Source organism: Cavia porcellus, unplaced genomic scaffold (genome assembly GCF_034190915.1).
Source record: "Cavia porcellus strain 051 isolate PalLab524CR breed Dunkin Hartley unplaced genomic scaffold, mCavPor4.1 scaffold_26, whole genome shotgun sequence".
Lineage (NCBI taxonomy): Eukaryota > Metazoa > Chordata > Mammalia > Rodentia > Caviidae > Cavia > Cavia porcellus.
The window spans coordinates 32,848,511-32,873,595 of NW_026947509.1; the positions used below are offsets into that span (position 1 = coordinate 32,848,511).

General features: G+C 37.8%; 1 protein-coding gene across 6 annotated transcripts in view; it reads right to left on the bottom strand.

The window, feature by feature from the left end:
- The window catches only part of LOC100731122 (UDP-glucuronosyltransferase 1-6), a 206,490-nt gene that overhangs the window by 54,548 nt on the left and 126,857 nt on the right, over positions 1 to 25,085 (bottom strand). The window contains exon 1 of one of the 6 annotated variants that reach the window (XM_003474582.4): positions 6,767 to 7,676. The exons of 4 other annotated variants lie outside the window; for them this stretch is intronic. In XM_003474582.4, coding sequence (XP_003474630.1) covers positions 6,767 to 7,621 — 855 coding nt within the window. In that variant the 5' untranslated portion in view covers positions 7,622 to 7,676. Of the gene's footprint in view, positions 1 to 141; positions 304 to 6,766; positions 7,677 to 25,085 lie in introns of those variants that run through there. One more of the 6 variants, XM_013157625.3, reaches the window with a different exon arrangement.

The following is a 25,085-nucleotide window of genomic DNA, read 5'->3' on the forward strand; positions in this document are numbered from 1 at the left end:
CATAACAGCTCAATCTTCCTTTATCTCTACAGCACTAAAGAAATCACAAGAGTTTGCTGAATGCTAGCCAGGGGCGGGAAATGGACACAAGCCAGAGTATATATTCCTTATTGTATATCCAAATACATAATCTATACTTGCCTTTAGGAAGTCAAGGCCTGAACAAGGAGAGTCTCAGCAGCATGGGAAGTCAAAGAGCCTGGATCTGCTTTCAGTCCTGCCACCCACCAAGCAGGCAGGAGTTCATTTCCTCAGCTTGGATTTCTCAACCAAGGCAGGGAGGAGGGAAGGTCATGTTTGTTCTGCATTCTGCATAATGCTGAGGGAGGATCCAGAGGGCGGGGGTGTGAAAACTTGGCTGTTCCCACAGAAGGCAGCCCCTAGAATTATTAGGACAGACTTGCCAGAGCCAGCCACACAGACAGTCCCTTGAGACATGCCCTGACCCATACCTTGGTACTGGCTGTAGGCGGGGGCATGACAAAGGAAAAGAATCCTAAAAAACAGGATGGAAGGGGCCTTCTAAACTGCAGGGCTGGCTCCAGAGACACAAGCGAGATACAAATGCATGGCTCAGGGCTTGCAAAGACTCAGGTCCCTCCAAGCTGGGGGCAGCTTCTCAGGCCCCTCCACTGGGAGACATCAGCAGAGTTTCCTACTCAGAATGATCAGAGGCAGGAAGATGACAGCATCCTGCTTTTGGCTCCATCAAGATAGCATAAAGACCCTGGAAAGTTACAAGGGACACAATGTGAAAGGCCCGCCTTCAGGAAGAGCTAGGCAGGATGCCTTTCAAAAACAATAAGGACGCCTGCAGAGAGATGTCCTTAAGCAAGCCAGTGGAAGGTGAAGAAGCCAGAGGAGCTCAACCTTTGCGTTCTTCATATTGGATCCCCCATTCTGCTGAGGTCCATGGCCTGGGCCCTTCCTAGTAAAGCCTTGCTCTAAAAATCATCCCACCTGTCTGTGTGTCCATTCTTATTCCCTCCAAGCCCAAAGAGATATGAAGTAGAGGCAGGAGATGAAGGAAAGGAACCAATATCACTTCACATGGTCAGTAGGATGGTGTCTTGAAAGTGAAGACACCAGGAAGCCAGGAGTCATCATCCCAACCCCCTACAGGAAGAGTGGCTGGCTGCTCTTTGTGTATGCCTGCTTCTATGTGACTCACTTCTCCACCTGTCCCCAGTTTCATCAGTCTTACCTGTGCAATTAGTTTTATTGATTGATCATAGTTTTGTCCCATCTCATGCTCACCTTGTGAATTCCCATGTTTTCCCACCTTAGACCTGCCTCACTTTGTGGTTGTACCATATAAAAATCCCTAGAAAAGAGAGTCTTTGGCACCCCATTGGGACCCCTTCTGTCCTCTTTGACAGAGCTTTCTCTCAATAAATAATATTATGTTCTTTAAAAAAAAAAAAAAAAAAAGAAAGAGAGAGAGAGAGAGATAAAAAAAAATAGAAAAAAAAGTGGGGCTGGGGATTTAGCTCCATGGTATAAGCACCTGCCTTGCAAGCAGGCAGTATTGAGTTCGATCCCCAGTACCAATAAAAAAAAAAAAAAGAAAGAAAGAAAATTAAGATACATTAGGTGTTAGAAATACTTCTTTTTCTTTATGAGGTTTGACTACACTATTGTTGTGGGGGGAAGTGTGTGTGTGTGTGTGTGTGTGTCCCCACTGGATACCAGAAAAGAATTTGTTGTGTCTGTTATCATAAGAATGGTTCCTAAAGGGGACACGGCCTGAAGGCCCAATTCTGTCACTGATGCGCTGTGGGACTCAAGGTGTTCTCTGGTATGGGGATTCACTTGAGTTTTCAGGAAGAGGCCAAATGTTTTGCAGGGATTACCACAAACCAATGACTGAGGCATGGGCCATACACTAAAGGAATGAAGGAGCGAGCATGGGGTAAAGTTAATTTCTATGGAGAATACCTAGCATTTTGGGTAGACAGGAGAACCAAAGGTACGCATGGGAACAATTCCATGTAAAAAGCAGAAGCAGGTGCCTGGAAAGCTGGACCCTACAGAGGGGCTCACTCCTACAGACTCCTGAATCCACATATCATGAATAGCAAAGCCAGGACCTACAGGATTTCAAAGGACCTGTGAAACATTTGAGACTTAAAAATTAAATATGTTGAATCCAGAATAACAAAATGGCAAAATCAAATTAAAGTTTTAATAAATAGTTATAAAAACAACTATTCATGACCATCCACCATGGCTGAATGGTTATATAAGCATCATGGATATGGGCTACAAGGGCAACTTAATGCATGTGACAGGCTGGGAACAGCAGAAGTTTGAGTGCTCTAGGCTCAGGCCTCGGGGCAGGTTCACAGTGGGCAAGTCTGAATCACAGTGATGGACTGGGCAGTGCAGAGTCATCTCCACAGGGCACTTGTCCTACTACATGGGCTGAATTGATAACTTCCTGAGAACTGATAGTAAGATAGCTGGCAGTCCCAGGAGACCAGAAACAGTAAAGAGGGCACAGGCCACTAAGGAAGGCATGACAGAAGGATTACTCAAAAAAGACATAAACTAGAATTTCACTCGCTTGTGTTTAGTAAAGACACCCTGGGATGCAGGATGGGAGGAGGAGGTATGCCAGGGTTCCAAACACTAAAGAACTTGCGACACTCAGCACTGTGGAGCCCTGCCATCATCTGCTTGACACACTGCCTTTCCAGGTCTTCCTTGTGCTGCAAGGCACCCTGTGATCATCTGCAAGGCACCCTTCTTTTCCTTTCAGAGGATGTTTCTCAATTTGTTACTCCTAGAAGCTTGCCTCTCCATGATGCAGCCAGCTGCTAGCAGGCAAAGAGCCATGCCCACTGGATTAGGGCTACATGCCCAGCACTCAGCCAGGCACATGGAGGCAAGCAATATTAAGAAGGACTCTTCATGTTAAATAATAAAAAAAGAGCCAAGTGCATGTCACTGTGTAAGATCACCAAAACCACCAAGAACAATTCACATCTTTGGAAGGACTGAGACCATGAGATGCAAGTTAACCTTCCTAGGCAAATTTTACTACCAGAGGCAAGACAGTTCCCAAGAAACCTGTTGTCTACACAGGGAGGCAGCCATGTGTAGAGATGAGGCATATGGATGTCAGGGTAAGGAACCTGAGGTCTTCTGTTACTGGGTAACTAACTGTACCCCAGGCCCAGCACTCCACAGCGACGCATGCTTAGGACTATCCAGGTTGCAGCTGGACCCAGCCATTGACTGAAATGCACCCCTAATTAAAAACAACTGGGAGGGGGGCTGGGGATTTAGCTCAGCGGCATAAGTGCCTGCCTTGCAAGCAGGCAGTCGTGAGTTCGATCCCCGGTACCAATTAAAAAAAAAAAAAAAAAAACAACTGGGAGTGGATTTCCTCCTTATTAGGTCTTTAAGTGTTCGGAATGATGATCTACAATCATTATTGCAACATTTAATTACACCTCTGGCAGTAACCAGTCTGGATAAACTCAAGATTTTGCTACAGGGCACATGCAGGGCCTAAGACAAACATACATGTGCATGCACACAAGCACACACACTTGTACCATGTATGTGCATACACACATACACACACACTCTGACTAAGCCATATTTCCTTCTTATTACAGAGATGAGATGCTGTCTCTATTCAGCTTCTGTTCCTCAGAAATACTAAAGCTAAAATGTCTTCTAAGAGAGCCTGCCCCTCTGAAATAGAGATAGAAAAATCTACACAGCTCACAGTTACTTTGATAAAAATTTCCTCTTGTACTTGGACTATACCCAAGTTCCTTGTCAGAGGGCTCTCTTTCTGACTTCAATTCCAGTTTGCTAATTTTGCTTGTTTCATGCTCATATTTATAAAATATTTAACTTTTCACATAATTAAAATCTACATATATCTTTTAATGGATATATAAAACCATATACATTTACAGATTAAGCTATACATATATATACATAACATATTGTGGCTCAATGCATGTCATATTTTATACAAATATTTCATATGATGGGTCATATGAAATCATACACAGCTTCTACAGCTCTAAACCCACAGGGTGTTGCCAGGAGCCACTTGTGATCAACAAGTTGCAGGGCTCCACTCCTGGGAAGAGAACAAGGTCACAGGTGGGGTCTGAGCATGCTTGGCACTGAACTGACAGAGGACAAAGCGGGGAAAAAGCTCTCTGAATGTCTTTTACTTCTTACAGCCCTGCATCTTCCATCTCCTTGCCTGGTTTGGCCAAGAACAGAAATTCAGGCTTAGTTTTCTCACAGGTAAAACTAGACCCCATCCTTTCAGGGAGAGCAGTATTTTGCTTTTCCATCAAGCTGGTGGGAAAGTTACTTTTTCACCAGACACTTGCCAGGACACGAGAGGATGACTAACAGAGCTATCATGTAAGAAGCCAGCACAACAGAAAACCACATACAGTCTGTCCCTAAGGAAACAGTGTAGAGATAATACATGAAATGCTTTACCAGAAATTAATCATTATGTATTTGCCAAGAATATTACTCTTGCATTGGTCAAGACATATTCAACTGCAAGTGATCAAGTGCTAATTTAACTACCCAGACTAAAAATATAATTTTATACAGCTCCAATGGTTTGGAGCTGTATTCTCCAATAAAGGAAAGTAAAGGTTATAAATACTAGGGGAGGAAATTATTTGCAAGTGACACTTATGTCTAATAAATTTTATACACTAATTAGAGAAGTTAGGAATATGGCTAGATACAAAATACATGTGGAAAATCCAGAGTTATACTTCATCAATAACCAGTTCAAAGCAGAGAAAATAATTTAAGCTGTGTACAATAATTACAATAACAATAAAATGCCTATATTCTAATGGGAAAGTGATCACATAAACTAAGGTACAAAATCTTATTGATGACATAAAATAAGAAATGAGTAAGTAAAATGGAGGATACAAAAGCAAAAACATGCTAACCTTTCTCAAATGCAAATATTAATAATTTATTTTCATTTTTTAGAACAAAATAAAAAACTTTAAATTTTATGAATAATTTTAAATTTCTGCTAGAATGATCAAGACATTTAGAAAACTATTGAGCATGATACTTGCTCTACCAGACATTAAAGCTCACTACAAAAGTACTTAATCAAATATGATTCTTAAGTACAAATAGACAAATTAGTGGACCAAAACTGAGAATTCAGAGTAGATGAAAATGATACAAAAAATTAAAATATGATAAAGATACATTTCAGTTCAGTGGGCGGACAATAGCATTAGTATTAAATGGCATTAGAACGATGGATTATCCTTTCAAAAACAAATAAAAGTGAGCAATTATACTGTAAGGATTAAAAGTCTCACTGCAAAAGAAATAAAGCTATAACAATTGGAGGAATTAAAACACAGCATGGAGAAAACATTTATATATGTTAATATATATGTTTATATATATTATATATGTTAAGCTTGGGAAGAGCGCTCATCAATTGACTCCCAAAGAGAAAATTCTGTTTGTTAAAAGACAAAGAATGTTCAATGAAAAAATATTTATAGTGCATGTACAAAAGCTGTGTTAATATTCCTAATACTAAAAAGGCTTATAAAATTCATTATAAAGATAAATGGCCCTATAAAATGATTACAGATTGTGAATATGCAATTTACAAAAGAAGAAATATAAACAGCCAATATATCTAATAAGATAGGGCATAAAAACAAGCAGCTTTTCCTTGTCCCCCAAAGTTAACAAAATTTTAAAAGTTTAACAGCCCTTGGAGTTGGAGAGGTTATGGAAAAACTACAATTCTCATATACTGTTGATCTTAGTTGAAGTTGTTCAAGATTTGAAATCAATTTTCAAATTTATTAAAATGTAACAAGGCCATCCTACCAGATCCAGCCACCTGGCACCTACACCTCCTAAGTTAAGGCCTAGTAAGATACAGAAATATGTGAATATAAAGAAAGCACTCAAAGTCAGCCATGGTGGCAACACCTGTGATCCTAATACTCTTAGGATACTGAGGCAGAAAAAACAAAAATTTAAGTCCAGCCTGGGTAACTCACAGAGATTTTTGTCTCAAAATTGAAAGAAAGAAGATGAAGAACCACACATATATCTCAGTCAGATGGTCCTGGTACCATCCAGAAGAGTGAACAAGCAAGCTTAGTACAGTCTTGTTCACCAAAAAAAAGTAAAAAAAAAAAAATATAGTGACTCCAAAATAAAGACTTTTATGCTATTACTAAAACAACCAATCAAGTCTGAAAGCATTGCCTATAAAGATGCCTATGATTTATTAAGAAGTAAAAAAAGGAAGGTAAGAAATATTATGTCCAATCCACTACTTGATTTCATTTTAATCAAACAGCTGTGAAATTGATACCATGTATGTGCACATGCAGATATATATCAAATCATCCCCCCATGCTGGAAAAGATGCACACAAAACTGCTAAGAGCTTTTTCCCATAGGAGGTAACCAGCAAAAGGGAAGTTTCATTTGCCAAATAATGTTTCCAAAAATAGCAATAAATAATGCAGCCAGGAGATTATCTACAATTATGCCAATGGTTCATACACATAACTCAGAGGCCAGATGTTATACATGCTATCCACAATTAAAGAATCAGCATAAAAAGATTTGTTAAACAGAAAGAAATCCTAATTACAACAAACGTAAATCAGGAATCACAGTTCCATAAGGAATAATTTCTTTTGTTTGTTTTAAATCTGTAAAGCCAGGTTATCCTTCTCGTATCACAGGAGAGAGAACATACCTCAGACAAGGGCTTTCCCTCATGGCAGTTGATTCCACCAACGAAGACCATGTTGGGCATCACAGGCCTGGGAAAGTCGAAGACAAAGTCTGTGCGTAACAACCAAATCGATGTATGGCTAATGAGATCGTATGTTGTGACGGGTGTTTGGAGAATTTCAGAGGCAATTTCTAAGGTTTTTTTTAAAAAGTAGGGGCAAAATACCATTTCCTCCAAGTATGAAATATAGTTTTGTATTCTCTGCTTGAAAGTCATGGTACTGGAGAACCTCAGGAAAATTCTGGGAACATAAGAAGGAGGACTGGGGCATTGGGCACCTTTTTCAATATGACTGCAAAGTGCTCCCCTACCGAAGATCACAGATGGGAGTAAAAAATATTTGGCAACAATTAAGCCACACGGATCAAAAGGATCCAGGAATACTGCATCAAAAGAAGCCTCTTTCAGGTATGCTACTAGTTCCTTGTTGTTAAACAGACTTCTACACTGCGAAAATAACAAATCAAAAGAACGACTGGATGGATGTATAACAGCAGAAAATACACTTTGACTTCCAAATTTCCAAGCATTATCCACGAAAACCTTGAACTCCCGATTTAAGTCCTCCAGAGTGAAAGAAGGTACATAATTCTTTACTGTGAAGTTCAGTGACTGTCCCAGTTGCCAACTCACGTCTGACATGACCACGACCACCTCATGTCCTCTCTGGACGAGTTTTTCCACCACAGAGCGCATGGTGAACCAGTGGCTCCCGTCTGCGGGCACCACCAGCAGCCTGCCTGCCTGGGCAAAGCCTGATGCCAGCAGTAGACACAGGCACAGAGAGAGGGGGGCAGGCAAACGTGCAGGAGCCATGGGGATTACAGCCCTGAGCCACCCAGCTGCTCACACTCTCAGCTGATGTAGAGTGCGGTAGATAAAGTACAGACACAAACCCCTGTCCTCACAGGAGGGCGTGGCTTCACCTATGAGTTAAAAAAAAAATTGAACTCTGCCAATGATTTACTGGTAAGAACAAAGATAATTAAGTAACACAAATGATGCGTATCTTAGTTTTACAGGTGAAAGTAGATTGTGACCTTTACCTTGGGGAGAAATTATGCCTGGTATTTCAATGTGAATTATTAAGTAGCGTTACCAGGCAATGTGCTTAAACTTAAAGATTCTGAAAGCAAAAGGAAATAAAGCTTATATTTCCAAAGCATAACATGGATTTCATTCTCAGGCTACCAAAAGCTCTGCTCTAAAAGGAACTGCACCTCCAGTTTCAATGAATGACTGGAAAAATCCTTAGCCTGACCACCCCACTGGTAATGGAATTGTAGGTCACAAGTGACTGCCATGGATAGTATTAATGGCTGTCTTATTCTACTTCCAGCAGGATTCATGCTCGATTTTTAAGACTTTGAAGCCTTTCTAATGCTGATATAAGATCATTGCCAGGATTTGATGAAGTGTGACTGTCATCCATTTTAAATCACTTTCCCCTTAATACATTTAACACTGTGGGTAATCACCTATCCCAGGGCTGGTCAAAGAACTCTATGCTCCCATATTCTAAACAAAGATTGACAACTCTACTGTGAGCTCACCCTGTTGCCCCAAAGCCCTGCTTCACGAGTCTCTGTACTTGTCCTTCCTACTCTACAGAACACTCTATGAGATCAGAGGAAATGACTCCTTCATGTGCTGACCCTCCTTCTACAATACCATACTCTGCACAGGCAGAGCACACAAGGAACATCCATTGCTCCAGGCTCCAGGACACCAGCCATATTTCCAAACACTTTCATACAAGTCTGGTGATGTTTTTCAGATCACACCCCAAAGAGTATCTTGTGAGGGAATCTACACAAACCCAAGGCATGACCCTTGTTAGGTTTACATGATGGATCCTTCCTGGGTGCTATTACTAGACACATCCTCAGCCACCACTTTCCTTGGTGACTAGGATACTTTCAAATGATTGTGATTGAAGATTAAAATTATTTTTAGTGATATCTATGAAATGTAATCATGGGAAGTCTCAGGCTTCATTCTTCCCACAGAAAGTTCTACTCACATACTACAACCTTTACTCGCTTTGCTATTCACATACTAGAACCTCTTACTGAAAACCTTAATACTTATCAAAGCTGAGGCACCTATATGATCCATAGAATTTAGTAAAATCAAAATTGAAAGGATAAAAAAAAGTTCTCACTCAAACCATGCTATCTCACTCCCTGCATCATGACAGATTTGTTGGTGTACCCATTTGCTAGTGAAGGAGAAGCATGGCAGATTTTGTAATCCAGATTCTCTTGCACTCTCAAATAATTCCCAAAAGCTCCCCTCCTCCAGTGATACAACACAGGAAGAAAGATTTCCATCTCTGCATATTTCAAAGATGCACTGGAGCTGCACTTGCATGACTCAAAAGATCAGACAGCCACTCAATTCAATCTAAAGTCCACCCTAGGACTCAAATCTGATGAAAAGGCATTTCTCAATCATGCATTTATATGGAGCCAGTCTTTTGTCCCATCTGTCTTGAGCAGTGACTTCTTGTAACCAATTAACCAAATCTTCAGTCTTACCCAATTGTGGATCCCAAATAGTGCAATTACTAGCCAAAAAATATATCTTCTGACTGGCCGGAACAGAAGCCAGTCAGTACCCAGCCAGTAGTATTTGACAGCAGGACCCAACCAATAATATTATCTAACAACACAGCCAAACCACAGCCCTACCCAAGACCAATGCCAAGGCAGTGGCCCAGCCAAGTAGGGAGATCTTAATAACCTCTCTCTTCACAAGATGAAGTCAGCTAGCCATTCCAGAAGAACAGGCTAGAACAAATTATGATACTATATTCCTGCCAAAGAACACCTGTAAATGCTGAAGAGGAGGCTCTCTTTCCAACTCTGCAGTCAACACAAGACCACACATATTACAAAGAAATTAATACAGCATTTTAATGCACATCAAAGAAAGCCATGAGATGATTAACATAATTCAGAATAATATAAAGAAGTTCAGTGAACAAGAGGAGTATATGGACAGAAAATTTAATCACATTTAGAAAACAATACCTAAAAAAAGTAAGTTGGACAAAGAAATAGGAACAATAAAAAAACCAGGTAGAAATCCTAGAGTTGAAGGATGCCTTGGTTGAACTGGCACATCAATGGGAAGCTTCAAAAACAGATTTAATCACCAGAAGTAATCAGTGAGTTGGAGCAGAATAAAATGGGTGATGGATGTCAGCATTCTGGCATAAGATGCTTGGAAATCTCCAATAAAATTCAGGCCCAAGAGGACATCACCAATGCATATAATAAAGTATTAAAAGACAGAAACATTATAAGAGCAGCAAGAGATAAGAAGCAAATCATATACAAATCACATACAAGAGATAAGAAACATACAAAGCAGTGCTGATTTCTCAGGATAAACTCTATAGGGCAGAAGAAAGTAGAATAATATACTCAAGATGCTGGAGAAAAAAACCTTCTGACTAAGAATATTTTGCCCAGGAAACTATCTTTCAGAAATGAGGGAGAAATAAAAACATACAAGAACAAACAAAAGTTTAGAATGCTCATCACCACTGAAACTGATATACAGGATTGTTAAAGAGAATTCTTTAAACAAAAAATGTCATAAATGAAAGACATGAAACAGAAGAAAACACAAAAGTCAATAGCTTAAGTAAAGTAATTCTATATTCATAATATTCTAGTACTGTAATAATGATGCATAAAGGCAAATTATTTCCTATAATCAGGGTTAAAACACAAAATTATGAACAATGACTACAGACAAAATAAGCTGCCAAGGATACACTTCACAAAATGATGCAAATCCTGACATTTATTACGTGAGATGTGGGGTTTTCTGGTTGAGGAGTAAATCATAAGGTTGCGTTCTGCAAAAGTCAAATTGCTTTCAACTTTAAAAGTAACCACAAAGCAAGAGGCTTTTGTAGAAATCCCCCCCCCAAATTTTAAAATTTTAAGCTACACTGCTACAAAAACCCCCAACAACTATAAAGGAAGATGATGAGAGAAAGAAAGAAGCAAAGTATCTACAAAAATACTGAGAAAACACCTAATAAAATAGCAATAGTAAGTCTTTACTTATCTAGAATTACCTTAAGGTAAATGGATTAAATATTCCCATGAAAAGAAAATGAGTAATTTTTTTCAAAAAAGATCCAGTTAAATTTCCTACAAGCTATTCTCCTTACTTTGAAGAATGTGCATAGAAATGAAAGGAGTAAAAAATGTATTCTTTGCAAATGGAGGTCAAAAGAGAAGAAGGCAAGTTATATTGTATCAGAGATTGGCTTTATGGCAAATGCTGTATGAACAGACAAACAGGCACCTGTAATTATAAAAGGGTCTATTCATCATGAAGATATAACAATTGTAAACATACATACACTCAACGTAGGAAGAACTAAATATATACAACAAAAATTAAACAATCTGAAAGATGAGATAGATAGCAATAAGTAACCATGGGAAACTTTATTACCTCACCTTCAACAATGAACAAAACACAAACACAAAAGTAGTAAGAAAATACTGTTCTTGACAACATTTAGACCAAACTGACATTACAAATATAGACGGAATATTCCATTCAATGACAACAACATACACATTCTTGTCAAGTACATAGGGACCATTCTCCAGGGCAGATCACAATTTAAGGGTACAAAACAAGCTTCATCAAACCTAAGAACACTGAAATTATATTAACTATCTTTCTCAACAACAACAGTATCAGGCTAGAAATCAGTAATAGGAGGAATTTTGGAGAATTAACATGGAAATTAAACAATATACTACTGAAAAATATATTGCTGAATAAATTTATTCAGGGAATCAATAAATTAAAAGATAAAATTTAAATCTTCAGGCAAATGAACAAAGAAATGCAACATGTCAAAATTTATTACATACAGCAAGAGTATTTCTGAGAGGAAATTTTATAACAATATTCACCCACGCTAAAAAACAAAAGTCAAAGCATGTAGCTCAGCAGATGAACATTTGCTCACTATGCTTGAATGCATGAGGCCCTGTGTCTGAATCATAAAGAAAGAAGGAGGAAGGTGAGAGTGGAAAAAGGGAGGGAAGGAGAGAGGAAGAGAGGAAGACAGAGAGAGGGAGGAAGGAAAGAAGGACAGGTGATGTCAAACAAGCAAGTTAATATTACACCCTAAGAACTAGAAAATTGAACAAACTAAGCCAAAAAAAGTTAGAAGAAGCAGAAAGAGGGAAATAACAAAGACCAGAACACAAAAAATGATATTACAGAAACACAATGCATGGAAAAAGATTCCTATGAATACTTACATACTAAAAATTAGTAGAAAAAAAATTACTAGAAAAAAATGGATATATTTCCAGACATACACAGATCATCAAGAAAGAAACACAAAGGAAGAAAATTTGAACATACCAATAATGAACAATGTATCAAAGAAAAGTCTAGGATTTGATGGCTTTGTGGCTAAAATCTCTACCAATCATTTTAAAATGTGTAACAATCCTTCTTATACTCTTCCAAAATATAGGAAGGAAATACTTTTAGGAAGTTACAAGGAAAGACAAGGAAATTACAAGAAAAAAATCCAGATCAAATGTCTTGGTGAATGCACATAGAAAAATTGTTAGTAAAATACTAGCAAACAAGAAACAAAGTACTAGGAAACCTAAATCAATAGCAGATTACCCACCATGGACAAGTGAGGTCAATTGTTGGAATACAAAGATGATTTAAATATACACAAATGAGTAACTGCAATATATCACATTAACATAATGGAAAACAAACCTATAGGATCATTTCATTAGTTATGAAAAAATTTTTGACTAAATTGAATATTCTTTCATAATAAAACACCAAATCAGCTATAGAATGACTGGACCTCAACATAATAAAGACCATATATGAGAAGTTCACAATTAACATATTGTGAACATATTAACATATGTTAATGTTATGTAACAATTAACATATTCAACAGCAAAAAACTGAGTATTAGTTAGCTAATACCTGTAAAGGTTAGCTAATACCTGTAAAAACCTGTATTAGTTAGCTTTCTCGTCACTAGATAAAAAACACTCAACACTCACAGATTAAAAGAGGAGTTTATTTGGCTCACAGTTTCAGTAGGTTTAGTCCACGGTTAGCTAACTTCAAGGCAAAGATGATGTGGCAGAAGGGCCTAGAAATGTAAAACTACTCAAAGCATGGCATCCAAGACACACAGAGGGAAAAAAAGGAAGAGTCTTGCACAATAAACCCTTCCAGTTCAGCTCCTCCAACAATGCTCCACCCTCTAAGGGCACATTCAGTTATGAACTCACAATGAATTAATCCACTAATGAGTATAATGTCCCAATGATCCAATCACTTTCCAAGAGTTCTACCTTGAAAACTTAATATTTTGGGGGGGACATTTCATATATAAACCATAATATTCTAACCCTGTTCCCCAAAAGTCTCATGTCCATCTCATTATGCAAAATGCATTCAGTTCATCTCCAAGAGTTGCCAAATTCTTCACAGTTCCAGTATTGCTGAAAAATCCAAGTCCAAAGTCTCTTGTAAGACTCAAGGCCTAGCAGCTGTGAGCCTCTACACAGATCAAAAGAAAGTAAATGCCTAAACACAAAATGGCACAGAGTAAAAATTTTCATTCCAAAAGAGAAGAAAGAGGGAATAAAACTGAATCTGATCAAGCTAGACCAAAAGCCAAGAGGAAACATTAAGTCCTCTATTCCACAGCAAGTACCCAGGGCATGTGGTGGTAAGATTTAGGTTCCAAAGAGTTTGGGCAGTCTCACCCTAAGCCTTGTAATGGCAGCCCACATAACCTCTTTCATGGGTTGGATCTGCTCACTGCCTACAGCTTTCATTGGCGAATATTCCACACTACCAGCATCTCCACTTCTAGGAGCTTCCATTACAGCTTTGTTTTCACTTTCCAAGTTTCACAGATTGCCCCTTCAAGTTCTGAGTGAGCAGAACATCATGGGGCTCTCTCTTCTTAAAGTCTTACAAAAGAATTTACCCTTTTATACCTTTAAATCTGTGATGGATCAAGTCTGACAAATACCTGCAATATCCTCAAGCCATCTTTCCTATTGTCTTTGGCTTCTTTTTAATGACACTAATGTTCAGCAGCCACACTTTCTGTGATCCAAACTTCGTATGTATTTTCCTTTGCCTAAACTACAATTTTTTCACACCTTTTGCCTGTGTTTTTTTGCTCCTGATTCACTGTAGATCTGGCTAAAAGTAGCTAGCAGTACCCCTGCTGCAGCCTAACTTTCAGACTACCTTGAAATTGTCTATGCTAGATTAATTAGTCTGTTACCCTTAAATTCACCTTCATACAAAATCTAAGGACATGAGCAAAGTACAGACCATCTATTTTCTATAATGTAACATAAATGGCCTCTGACCCAAATTTCAATAGTCTTTGTTTCCATTTAAAACCTCATGAACTTGGCCTCTACTCTTCACATTCCTGTTAGCATTCTGATCTTCAGAACTCTGACCAGAATAGCCCATCAAGCTCCCCTTACAGCATTTTAAGCTTTCTCTAGTCCATTTATAACTGTGTCCGTGCTCCTTGGGGAAAACATTTCCAAAAGCTCCAAACCACATGGTCAGGTTTGGTCGCCTCAATGACATCACATCTGCTACCAATTTTCTGAGTTAGTCATCACTGGGGCAAAACACCTAATACCTGTGAAGTAAAGGAGGAAAGGTTTGTTTGGTCTGTGGTTTCACAGGGTATAGTCCACAACTGACTGGCTTTAAGGCAGAAATGGCATTGCAGAAGGACCTAGTGGAATAAAGCTGCTCAACCTTGGCAGTACAGATGAGAGGAGTCAGTGACAAGATACACCTTTCTATGTCACTCCAACGGTGACTCACCTCCTCTTATATGGCCCCACATCCTAATAGCACATTCAGCTTTGAACTCATTAATTGATTAATCCATTGGTAAATACAGTACCCCCATGATCAGATCACTTTCCAAAAGCCCCATTTCTGAATACATGAGACTTTTGGGAACATTTTAGTTCTAAACCATAATATAATCTTCCAACATGTCACAAAAGATACAGATGTCTACTTTCCCCAATTCTATTCAACATAATTTAGAAGTCCTTATCAATGATTTTAGGCAAAAGAAAGAAATAAAAGCATCCAAATAAGAAAAAAAGTAAAATTGTCAGTATTTACTGATGATATAATTTTCCACACATAAAACACTTCAGGTTCCATCAAAAGAACACTATTGAAATAATTCAAAAGTACAGTAAAGCTGTAGAACAAAAAAAAATCAACAGCTAAAAAGTCATTAGCATCCCCAGGCACTAACAACAATATTTCTGAAAATGAAAGTCAGAGAATAATTCCATTGTCAACAGTTATAAAAATTAAAATATTTAGGAATCACTCTAACCAAAGAGGTACAAGATCTGTAAAATGAAAACTATTAAGAACTTGATGTAAAAAATTGAAGATACCAATAAATAAAAGGTTTTATTTTTACAGATTGAGAGAATTAATATTTCTAAGTATCTACAATATCTAAATAAGTTTGTAGATTTAAAGCAATATGTATTGCCACACGAAGATGTTACTCACAGAAATAGAAAAATAATTCAAATATTTGCCATAAATCTCAAAGGAGTCAATGACCAGAGGAAATCATAAGCAAAGGTGGAGGCATTGCACAACTTGATTGGAACAGCAAAGAACTGAGAAGATAATACACACATTGACCAATAGAACAGAAAAAAAAGAGCATAAAAATGAAGTCTCACATCTGTTGTCAACTGATTTTTCAGAGATACCAAGAATATGCAGTGTGAGAAAGATAGTCTTGTCAATAAATCCTGCTTTAAAAAAAAACAAGGTACATGTGCAGAAAAATGAAATTGGGTCTTTATCTCAGGCCAGATACAAAGAATCAACTCAAAATGATTCATTTACTTATACTGAAGGGCAGAAATTGTAAAACTTGTAGAAGAAAATAGGGGGAAATACATGATCTTGTTCAGGAAAATCATTACTTGTATTTCATCCTAGTCAGGTAACAAAAAAGCAAAAATACACAATTTTTAAATTTCACTTATTTTAGTTTTATCAAACTAAAAATATTCTGCATAGCCAAAGAAAGAACTGACAAGATGCACAGCCAACCTGTGAACTGTGATAAGTGGTTAACATCCAAAATCTACAAAGAGCACAAACAGCACCATTGCAGGAGAACAAAAATAATTAAGAAATGGGTAAAGGATCTCAATAGATATTTCTTAAAAGAATACATATAAGAGATGTATGAAAAATGTTCAACATCAGTATTCACTAATGAAATGCAAATTACAACCACAGCAGACATGTCATCTTATACCTGTCAGGATGGCTACTCTCAAAATGAGAAAATGGAAATGTGTGCACCAAGGATGTGGAGAAAAGGAAAGCTTGTACTATGCTGGTGGAATATAAAATGGTGCTGCCATTATGCAAACTGTATGGTTATTCTTCAAAATTTAAAAATAGATTTACTTATGATCCTTCAACCTCACTTCAGGGTATTGACCTAAAAGGTTTGAAATCAATTTATCAAAGATATATCTGTACTCCCAATTTCACTGCAGCACTGTTCACAAAGCTAAGTTATGGAACCAACCTCAGTGCCCATCAGTACATGAAGGAAGGAGGAACATCTACAGAATGGAACACAATCCACTCTTAAACAAAAAGAGTTCTGGACTTCTGGGAGAACATGGTAGATAGATAGCAGCAGCTTTGGAGGATCTCTGAAAAACCACACTTAAAATCCAGGAATGGTGCCAGGCGAGAAGTCCTAAGCAATGGGAGATATACCCTGCCGATCCAGGAACGGAATAAACTAAGAGAAGCCAACTGGAAACGCAATCCTGATGATATAAGAAGAACAGATAAGGTCTCAGCAGAAGCTGGAGCCCGCGCCACTGGAAGCCACGATTTGAATTTCCTGCAGTCGCTGCTGCGTCCCAATCGGCACAGCAAGGAGAGAAGCGCGAAAGCTCTGAGAGTGGGAAGCAGTGAATGGAGTTGAGAGCGGGACTGGCCGGGAGCCCTACATTGACCTGCGGTGAGTGAGTGGATCAGAGACCCTTCCACAGAGTAGGAGGCCTCAGCAAAGGACATACTGGGACCGGGCAGATTAGCAGGAACAGGATGCTATAATGTCATTAGGCGTATATTCCCCTCCCAAGAGGGATTGGTGGGGAGTGCCTGGCCTGGGTGACGCCACAGACTAAGACCCAGTAGGCTAGCCCAAACCAGGTCCCAGCGCCTGGAGATGCAACCCTAGCTGTGAAGCCTTCAGTAGGTTGACCTGGAGGGGCGGGCCCAGCAGAGGCTGCCCAGGTCTGTGTCTCCCTCATACACTGCAGTGGGCAGGAACACCTAGCCAGCACAATTCAAACAAACTGTAACCAACAAAGAAAGAAACTGGGCCCCTATATACACTTGTATAGCAGGAACAAAAAATATGGGAAGAGGGAGCAACAAGAAAGGGTCTTTGGTCCCCAATCCTGAGAAATATACAATAGCAGACACGGCACCAATAGACATAAAGTGATATCTCCAGAGCCTCATAGACGAGTTTAGGAATGAAGTTATTAACGACCTAAAGCAAGATATAAGTAGAATAGTTAGAGAAATGCTAAGCACCGCCCAACAAAAAACAGATGGTGGAATGGAAGAACAGGAAAAAAAGGGGAGAATTGTTTGATGGAGAAAATAGAGAAAACATAGAATACGTGAAGCAGGTTCAAAGAGATTACCAGGAAACTAAAAACTCTATTGAAAGCTGGCATAACAGCTTGAAAGAAACTAAGGATAGATCATCTGAACTGGAGGGCAGATTCATAATATGGGAGCATGAAATGAAAAACTTCTTAAAAATAACAAAAAACCAAACAGCAATAATACAAAGGCTAGAAGATGATAAGAGGATCTATCACTTAAGAATTAAGAACATAAAAGAAGAAGTAGGGATACAAACAAATGGACTACAAAAGCTATTCACAGAAATAATCCAAGAGAATTTTCCTAATTTAGCAAAAGGTAAAGATACTCAGATGTATGAGGCATACAGGTCCCCAGCCACCTACAATCCAAACAGAGCTACACCCAGGCATATAATAATCAAAATTCAAAAAATCCAATATAAGAACAGAACATTAAAAGCCATCAAAGACAAGAAACAGATCACTTACAATCAGAATTACAGCAGACTTCTCAGCACAAACCATCAAATCATGAAGAGCGTGGGGGGAAATATTTCAAGCTTTGAAAGATAATAACCTCCAGCCAAGATTGATATATCCTGCACAACTGTCCCTGGAAATTGATGGAAAAACAAGGTGCTTCCAGGATAAAGAGGAACTAGGGGAATTTGCAACCACCAATTCAACTCTACAGAGAATACTGCAGGATATTCTAAAAAAGGAAAATTCCAAGATTCCAGAAATAGTGGCAGAGCGGCCATAATGAATAGAGCAGAAAGAGAAATGAAGAAGACAAACTGACAACAAACGACAGAAAAAGATCTCAACAGAAATGAGGCAGAGAAGGTTGGATGGCAGGAACAGCCATTTTGGAGAAAACAAGACATCATAATAGCTAGTGCTGATTTAGTATCATCTCGTTTTGAAATCCCATCAAGCTTGTATTCTTCTGTCTCCATCGGTCTTAACAGGTTGCATCTTACTGGATTTTATTATATGTGATAATATAAGCAAAAACTTTCATAGACAAGGGGATTATACAGAAACCATTGTTCATTTTCTGTTAGCTGGTTCTAAATACCCTGTAATAATATAATTCTCTTGAATGATTTTACAGTGTCTTGATATGTTTGGTGCTACACTATATTAAGTTATATTTAAAGATTTCAAGGAAAGAGTCACTATGGTAACTACTTTTATGTCAGGATATCTTGAGGTGAAACACTATTTTGTTTAAATGGTTATGTTTTGACCTGCGCTGTTCTGTATTTACTTCTTTATTTTTATCTTTTTAATTAAGGGAAAAATAAATAAAAAATAGCAGGATACATTATAGTAACCTACTTTGATTTCCTATTAACTTGATTTGAAACCCTGTATTGCCCTCACCATCTTGCTTTGACTGATTTTCCCCTATTCTGTTTTGCTAGATAGTACCAAGTTCGAAAGTATAGGCAACAACTGTGAAGACAATAAGATTCCTTATGATGCCCATTCTGGTTGACTATTATCTTCTTTTAAAGTCCTGTAAAGTCTCCAATGTTTTGGTTGTATTCTCTACTGTTTTGTTCAATTTTATTATAACTGATGATTTAGGCAATTCTTCTTAAAATAGCAAGAGGCAGTATGGTAACCATTGTTGATCACCTTGTATTTTGTTTTTACATTATCTATTATGTCCATCCTTTTGATTTGACTGACTCTGTTCTGATATGTCACATTTGGTTTTACTCTCTTCAAAAAAAGTAGTAAGAACTGTGGAAGTAATAAAATCCAAAATGTGTAATTGTCATTGAACAAAAGAAAAGAAAAGAAGGGGCTCTAAAGGTTATTACTGCATATATGTTTGAGTGTATAAGATGGATAAGCATATTACTGAGTTTTTTTGGATTACTGAACAAAACTGTTTGCACTCTCACTGTTTGAAAGTCCATTCTATATGCTTTAATTTTGTAAGCTGAACAACTATTTCTAAGATGAGAATATGTAATCTAGTAACTAGTGATTTCTTACTGTTTATTTTTTAAATTTTGTATTACTTGTACCCTTTCTGTTTCTTTTTCTCCTTAAATAAAAAAATTAAAAAGAATAAAGAAATTCCAGTTATAAAAAAAAAAGAGTTCTGCCATTTGACACAACACTGATGGAATCAGAGATTAGGCTAAGTAACACAATACAAGAAGGAAAAGACAAATACCACATACTCTAGTTTATCTGTAGAATCTAAATCAATGTGATTCACAGAAGGGGAGAGCAAAATGGTGGTTACAGAGGCCTTGTTTGAAGAGTATAGGCGATGATGATGAAAAGATACAATATCTCAGATAAGAGAAATACTTTGAGACCAACCGTAAAACCTGATAAGGATAGTAACAGATGATCATACACTTCAAAACTGTTAAGGGAATAGATTTTAAAGTTCTTTCCATGAAAAGCTAAGTAGTTGATATGATGTGTGTGTTAACTAGCATTATTATTCCGTATTATATTGATGAATCATGACATTATTTTATCACATATATTTATACTGTTATAAATTTACAATTTACTATTTTAAAATGAAAAAATGGTAATGACTGATCTACCTTCCTTTTATCTTCATTTTAGAGTAGCAACCAATGAAATAGAAAAAATTTTTAAAAACAGAACATGTTAAGCAAATATAAAGTTGGTTTTTTAAGAATAATAAACTTGATAAAGCTTTACCCAGCCTGATTAGAAAAAGGAGAGAAGTTAAAAACCAGTATTAAAAAATAAGAGAGGTAACATTAAAACGAAGCATTGGGGATGCTTCATTTTGCCTGTAATTTGTAGCTAACTAAGAAAGAATGTCTTTACCGCTACTGACAGAGTATGTAGTATGTAACAGAGGGAGAATGCTTTTGCTCATTACTGGGAGTTTTGCCATCCACTGGCAATCAGCAAGAGAGGCTTGGGGCAGCTACCTACCCTCAACCTGAATGCTGTTCAATATCTATCTAATCAGTGACAGGAGTAACATAAGAAAAATTATCTTTGCTTTCAAAATTTGTAGAAACCAAAAAAAAAAAAAAAAACCCCTCAAGACTAGGTAATGAAGATTCAGTGCAACATCTGTTGCTCTTACTCCAAAAAGCTGCCCACCAGGCTGGGAACAGCCATCAACCAGTCATAGAAGCCACCTTAGAACAGCTTCCTGGCAAGAAGGACTTTCTGACAGGAATAAATCCTAGCAAGCTTTTTTAAATTATGTGGCATTCTTTTCCTCAACATATTGTATCTTCATTTCATTGGTTTGTCACGGGATAAGCAACTACATTTGGTATCACTAGAGATTCTACATTTACTAAAATGAATGCTCAGAGAATACCATGAAATAGGTTTGTGTGTATACATTCTTCACTTAGAAACAATGGAAAAATTCCTTAAAAGGCACAAACTACTAGTGTCTATGCAAGAACAAGTCAATAAGCATAATGTAATGATTTGTATCTTTTACACTGAAATTAAATTCTGAATTCAAAGTTCCTCACATATAAAAACAAACTCAGATGACCTCACTGATTAATTCTATCAAAAAAGTGTGTCAATTCTCTACAATCTTTTGCAGAAAACAAAAATACAGGAACTCTTTTAATTCATTTTGTGAGACAGATATTACCACAATACCAAAACTAGATAAAGACATTACAAGAAAGAAAAACTACTTATTCTCATGTAAAAACTTCAAACAAAATTTTAGCAAATCAAATGCAAAATAAGCCCATCACAAAAGGACAAATACCACATAATTCCACATATATGAAGTACTAAAAAAAAGTCAAATTCATAGCATCAGAGTGGAATGATGGTTTGTAGGGGCTCAGAGAGAGAAGGAATGAGGAGTTACTTTTTAATGGGTATGAAGCTTCAATGTGGAAAGAAGAGAACAATTTTGGAGATGTATGGTTGTGATGATTGCACAAAACTGTGATTGCTTAATACAGAACTATACAGTTAAAAAGTTAAAAGGAGAAGTTTCATTTACACCTATGTTATAACAATTAATTTCTCAATGGTAAGAAAATCAAAAGCTGGGCATGGTGGTGTATATTGGTATTCCAGCATTCTCGAAGGCTGAAGCAGGATGCTCATAAGTTTGAAACTAGCTAGGGCAATGTAGTGACCCAGCAAGATCTAGACTGAAATTTACTTTAAAATGTAAAAAGGACCAGGGGTATAGCTCATTGCAGAGACCTTGCATTCAGTCCTCAGTACCAAAAATAAAAGAAAAAACTGTTCGGCTTTGAGAGAGATGCAAACCTTGTACAGCAATTGGAGTTTAGAAACAGAGTTTGTAAGTAGTGTATTTGGATGTTGAGGAACTCAAAAGAGATGGTAGTAAAGCCGTCTGAATGGAGCTTGTATTTCTGAAATTTGTCCCAAAGCAAAATATGGATTTTACTCTTACACTACCAAAAGCTCTTTCCTGAGAATGGAATTGGCATCCCAGATTGGAACACTACAAAATTCTTGCCCTTAACCTCCTTACTGGCAGTGGAATTGTAGTTTATAAATAACTACACCGTGGATAATTACTACTGCTTCTCCTGTTTTATTTCCACCAGGGTATCTGTTCCATTTCCAAATATTCAACCCACCTACAGGACCATTCTAGGGTTTAGAAAGAATGTGACTGTCATTATTTTAAATCCCTTTCCCCTTGATACATCCAACCCAGATGGTGGTCACCTCCCCAGGACTGACTAAAACATTGTACTAGGTTTCCTCTCTGCCCCAAAACACAGTGTGAGCTCACCCTGTAACCTTGTAGCCATCCTTCAGGAATTTGTGTCTCTCACACAGAATTCTCTGAGATCAAGGAAGATGACTTCATGTTTCATCCTCCTTATACAACATTCCTACTATACCTGCACAGAGAAAGTACACAAGGAATGCCTGTATGCAGAACTTAATGACTTTAGGCGGGTATCTGCATGCTTTCATGGGTGATCCCAGTGGTACACAACTATCTCAGGTCACATACCATCAGAATTCAGTGAATGATTCTACAGTCAACTCAGAGGCATAATGCTGGTCATGAATACAACATGGCTCCTTTCAGAACACTAAATCTTACTAGACAATTGCTTAGTCACCAATTTCCTTGATAATTGAGGCACTTTTAGATGATTATGTCAGAAGATTTTAAATGGTTAGAGGGACATCTATGAAAAGTCTCAGACTTTATTCTTCCCACAGAAAGTTCAACTTGTTTCTACTATGAGACTAAAATTTCTTTGGAAAACTCCAACAACTGGAAAGAGACTGAGACTCCTGCCTGGTCCACAGAACTAGATAAAATCCAAAATTAAAAAGTATGTTCTCATCCCACCTGTGCCACCCCACCTGCATCCCCAAATCAACACAACACCAGATTTGGAGTATTCTTCAAGTGCAGTTCTACAGACTATGTGCAGGTATCCTGCTACCCTAGCAAGGCAAGAAACTTCCAAGAAAGCCTATTTCAATCTCTTCTAAAAAGAGCACATGGTGGAAATGGCATAAGTAGTCTGCTTGGGGGGTGGGTGGAAACCAAAAAGAGAATAGAGATCAGAGTTATTCACATGTGAATCGTGGTAGAAACTCAGTGTTGCTGCTAGCTATGGCACCTGGTCAGAAATATCTGCCAGGCTCAGAGAAAACCTTAAGGTTGATCTGATTGCCTTTACAAGAAAAAAGGGAAGCTTGAACAAGCTCATGTTCCTGGACTGTTCACCTCCAGCCAAACCTCAGTGCCCATCCAGACAAGGAAACAGCCTCTTCAGGTTTAAAAAAATGTAGGGGCTTGTGTTGCTTCATCTAGAAGGTCAGTCTTCTTTCAGCCTTACCCAACTACCTGAACCCAACTTCCTGAACAGGCAGGAAGATTTCCACTTCTCTGTACTGAAGTAAATAATTTCAATTTTTTTCTTCTGTAAAATCAAGGAGCTAAACTCTGAAGCGGAAAAAAATGACTAGTGATCCCATCCAGGCCAAAAAACTCCAACTTATGAATCTCTGAGAGCAGAAAGTGTGGGTCCTGCTTGATCTGGAGAATCAAGCAGCAGTTATACTTACACAAAAACTTCCCAGTGACTCCACCCAGGCAGAGAGATTTCCTCCACATATTTCTTATAGACAGAGAGAAAACGCCTGCTTGATTAGAAAGTCAGGCAATGGCTCAACTCGGTTTAAAACCTTGCACAATACCCCTAACCACAGAGTTAAATTTAACTGCTTGCAGGTTGCAAAGACAAAGGGCTAGACCTGCCCCATTTGGGAACCGAAATAGTTACTCAATTCATCTAAAAGTTGAAAACACAGGTCTGTTCTGAGGGAAACAATCATCAATACCACATACCTAAGAAACATAGCCTCTGGTTGTCCCTCTTAGAAAGACACTACATAATGGCTACAGGATGTCACTGAGCACAACGATGGAATCTGGCTGACCAAAGAAAACAACTCATGACTGGCCTGACAAGGAGCCACTCAGAATCTATCTCACAGCTCTATCAGAGTTCTCACTGGACAGTGGACAGTAGACAGCAAACCCACCTCATTGCAGAGCCATGCCAGATGAACAGCCAACTAGAAAACTCAACATGAGCTCCGGCTGCCTGGCGTTTTCCCTAGATGATCCTTTCAGAATTACTGGCTACAGTACGTAGTGAAGGTCTGTCCCTGAAAAGATCACCTGGAAAGGTCAAGAAAAGGAACTACCTCCTCAAATGCAAAGGTAACAATGCAAGGGCACAGAAATTAGGGGGAATCAGGAAACCACATAATTTTCCATATGAACAGATAAAGCTCCAACAATGTGTTCCAAAGAAATGGACTCTATCATATGACTGCCAGTTCAGAATAATACTCATTAACATGTTCGGTGAACTACAAGGGTGGGTTTGGACATTTTTCACATTAATTCTTCCAATACTGTGTGATATTTTTCCATTACTTGTATCCTTTGCATTTTTAAAATCAAAGTTGTATACCTTTTAATGCATGTCTTTCATCCCTTTGGATTAATTTATTCCTGAGTTTTTATAGCTATTATAAATTAGATTGTTCCCAAATTATTTATGATAGTTTATTATTATAGTACTGATTTTTGTGTATTGCATTTTCTTCCTGTAATCTTGCCGTATTTGTCTATTTGGTTTTTAATGGTGTGGTGTGTGGTTTTTCTATTTAGAAAATCAAATCATCAGCAAACATGAGAATTTGACTTTTTCTTTTCCTAGTGGTCAAGCCATTTTTATACTTTAGGAGTAAATTCTACTTGATTATGATTGATGATCTTTTTAATGTGTTATCGAATTTGTGCTAGTGTTTTGTTGAGAATTCTGCTTGTGTGTTCATCAGGGTTATTGGCCTATAACCTGTTTCACTGTCCCTGTTTGGGTCTGATTTATGGCTATCACTGGCTTTTTACAGAATTTGGTAGTATTTCTTCCTCTTCGATTTATTGGAAGAGTTGGAGAAGAACTGATACTGGTTCTTCTTTAAAAGTTTGG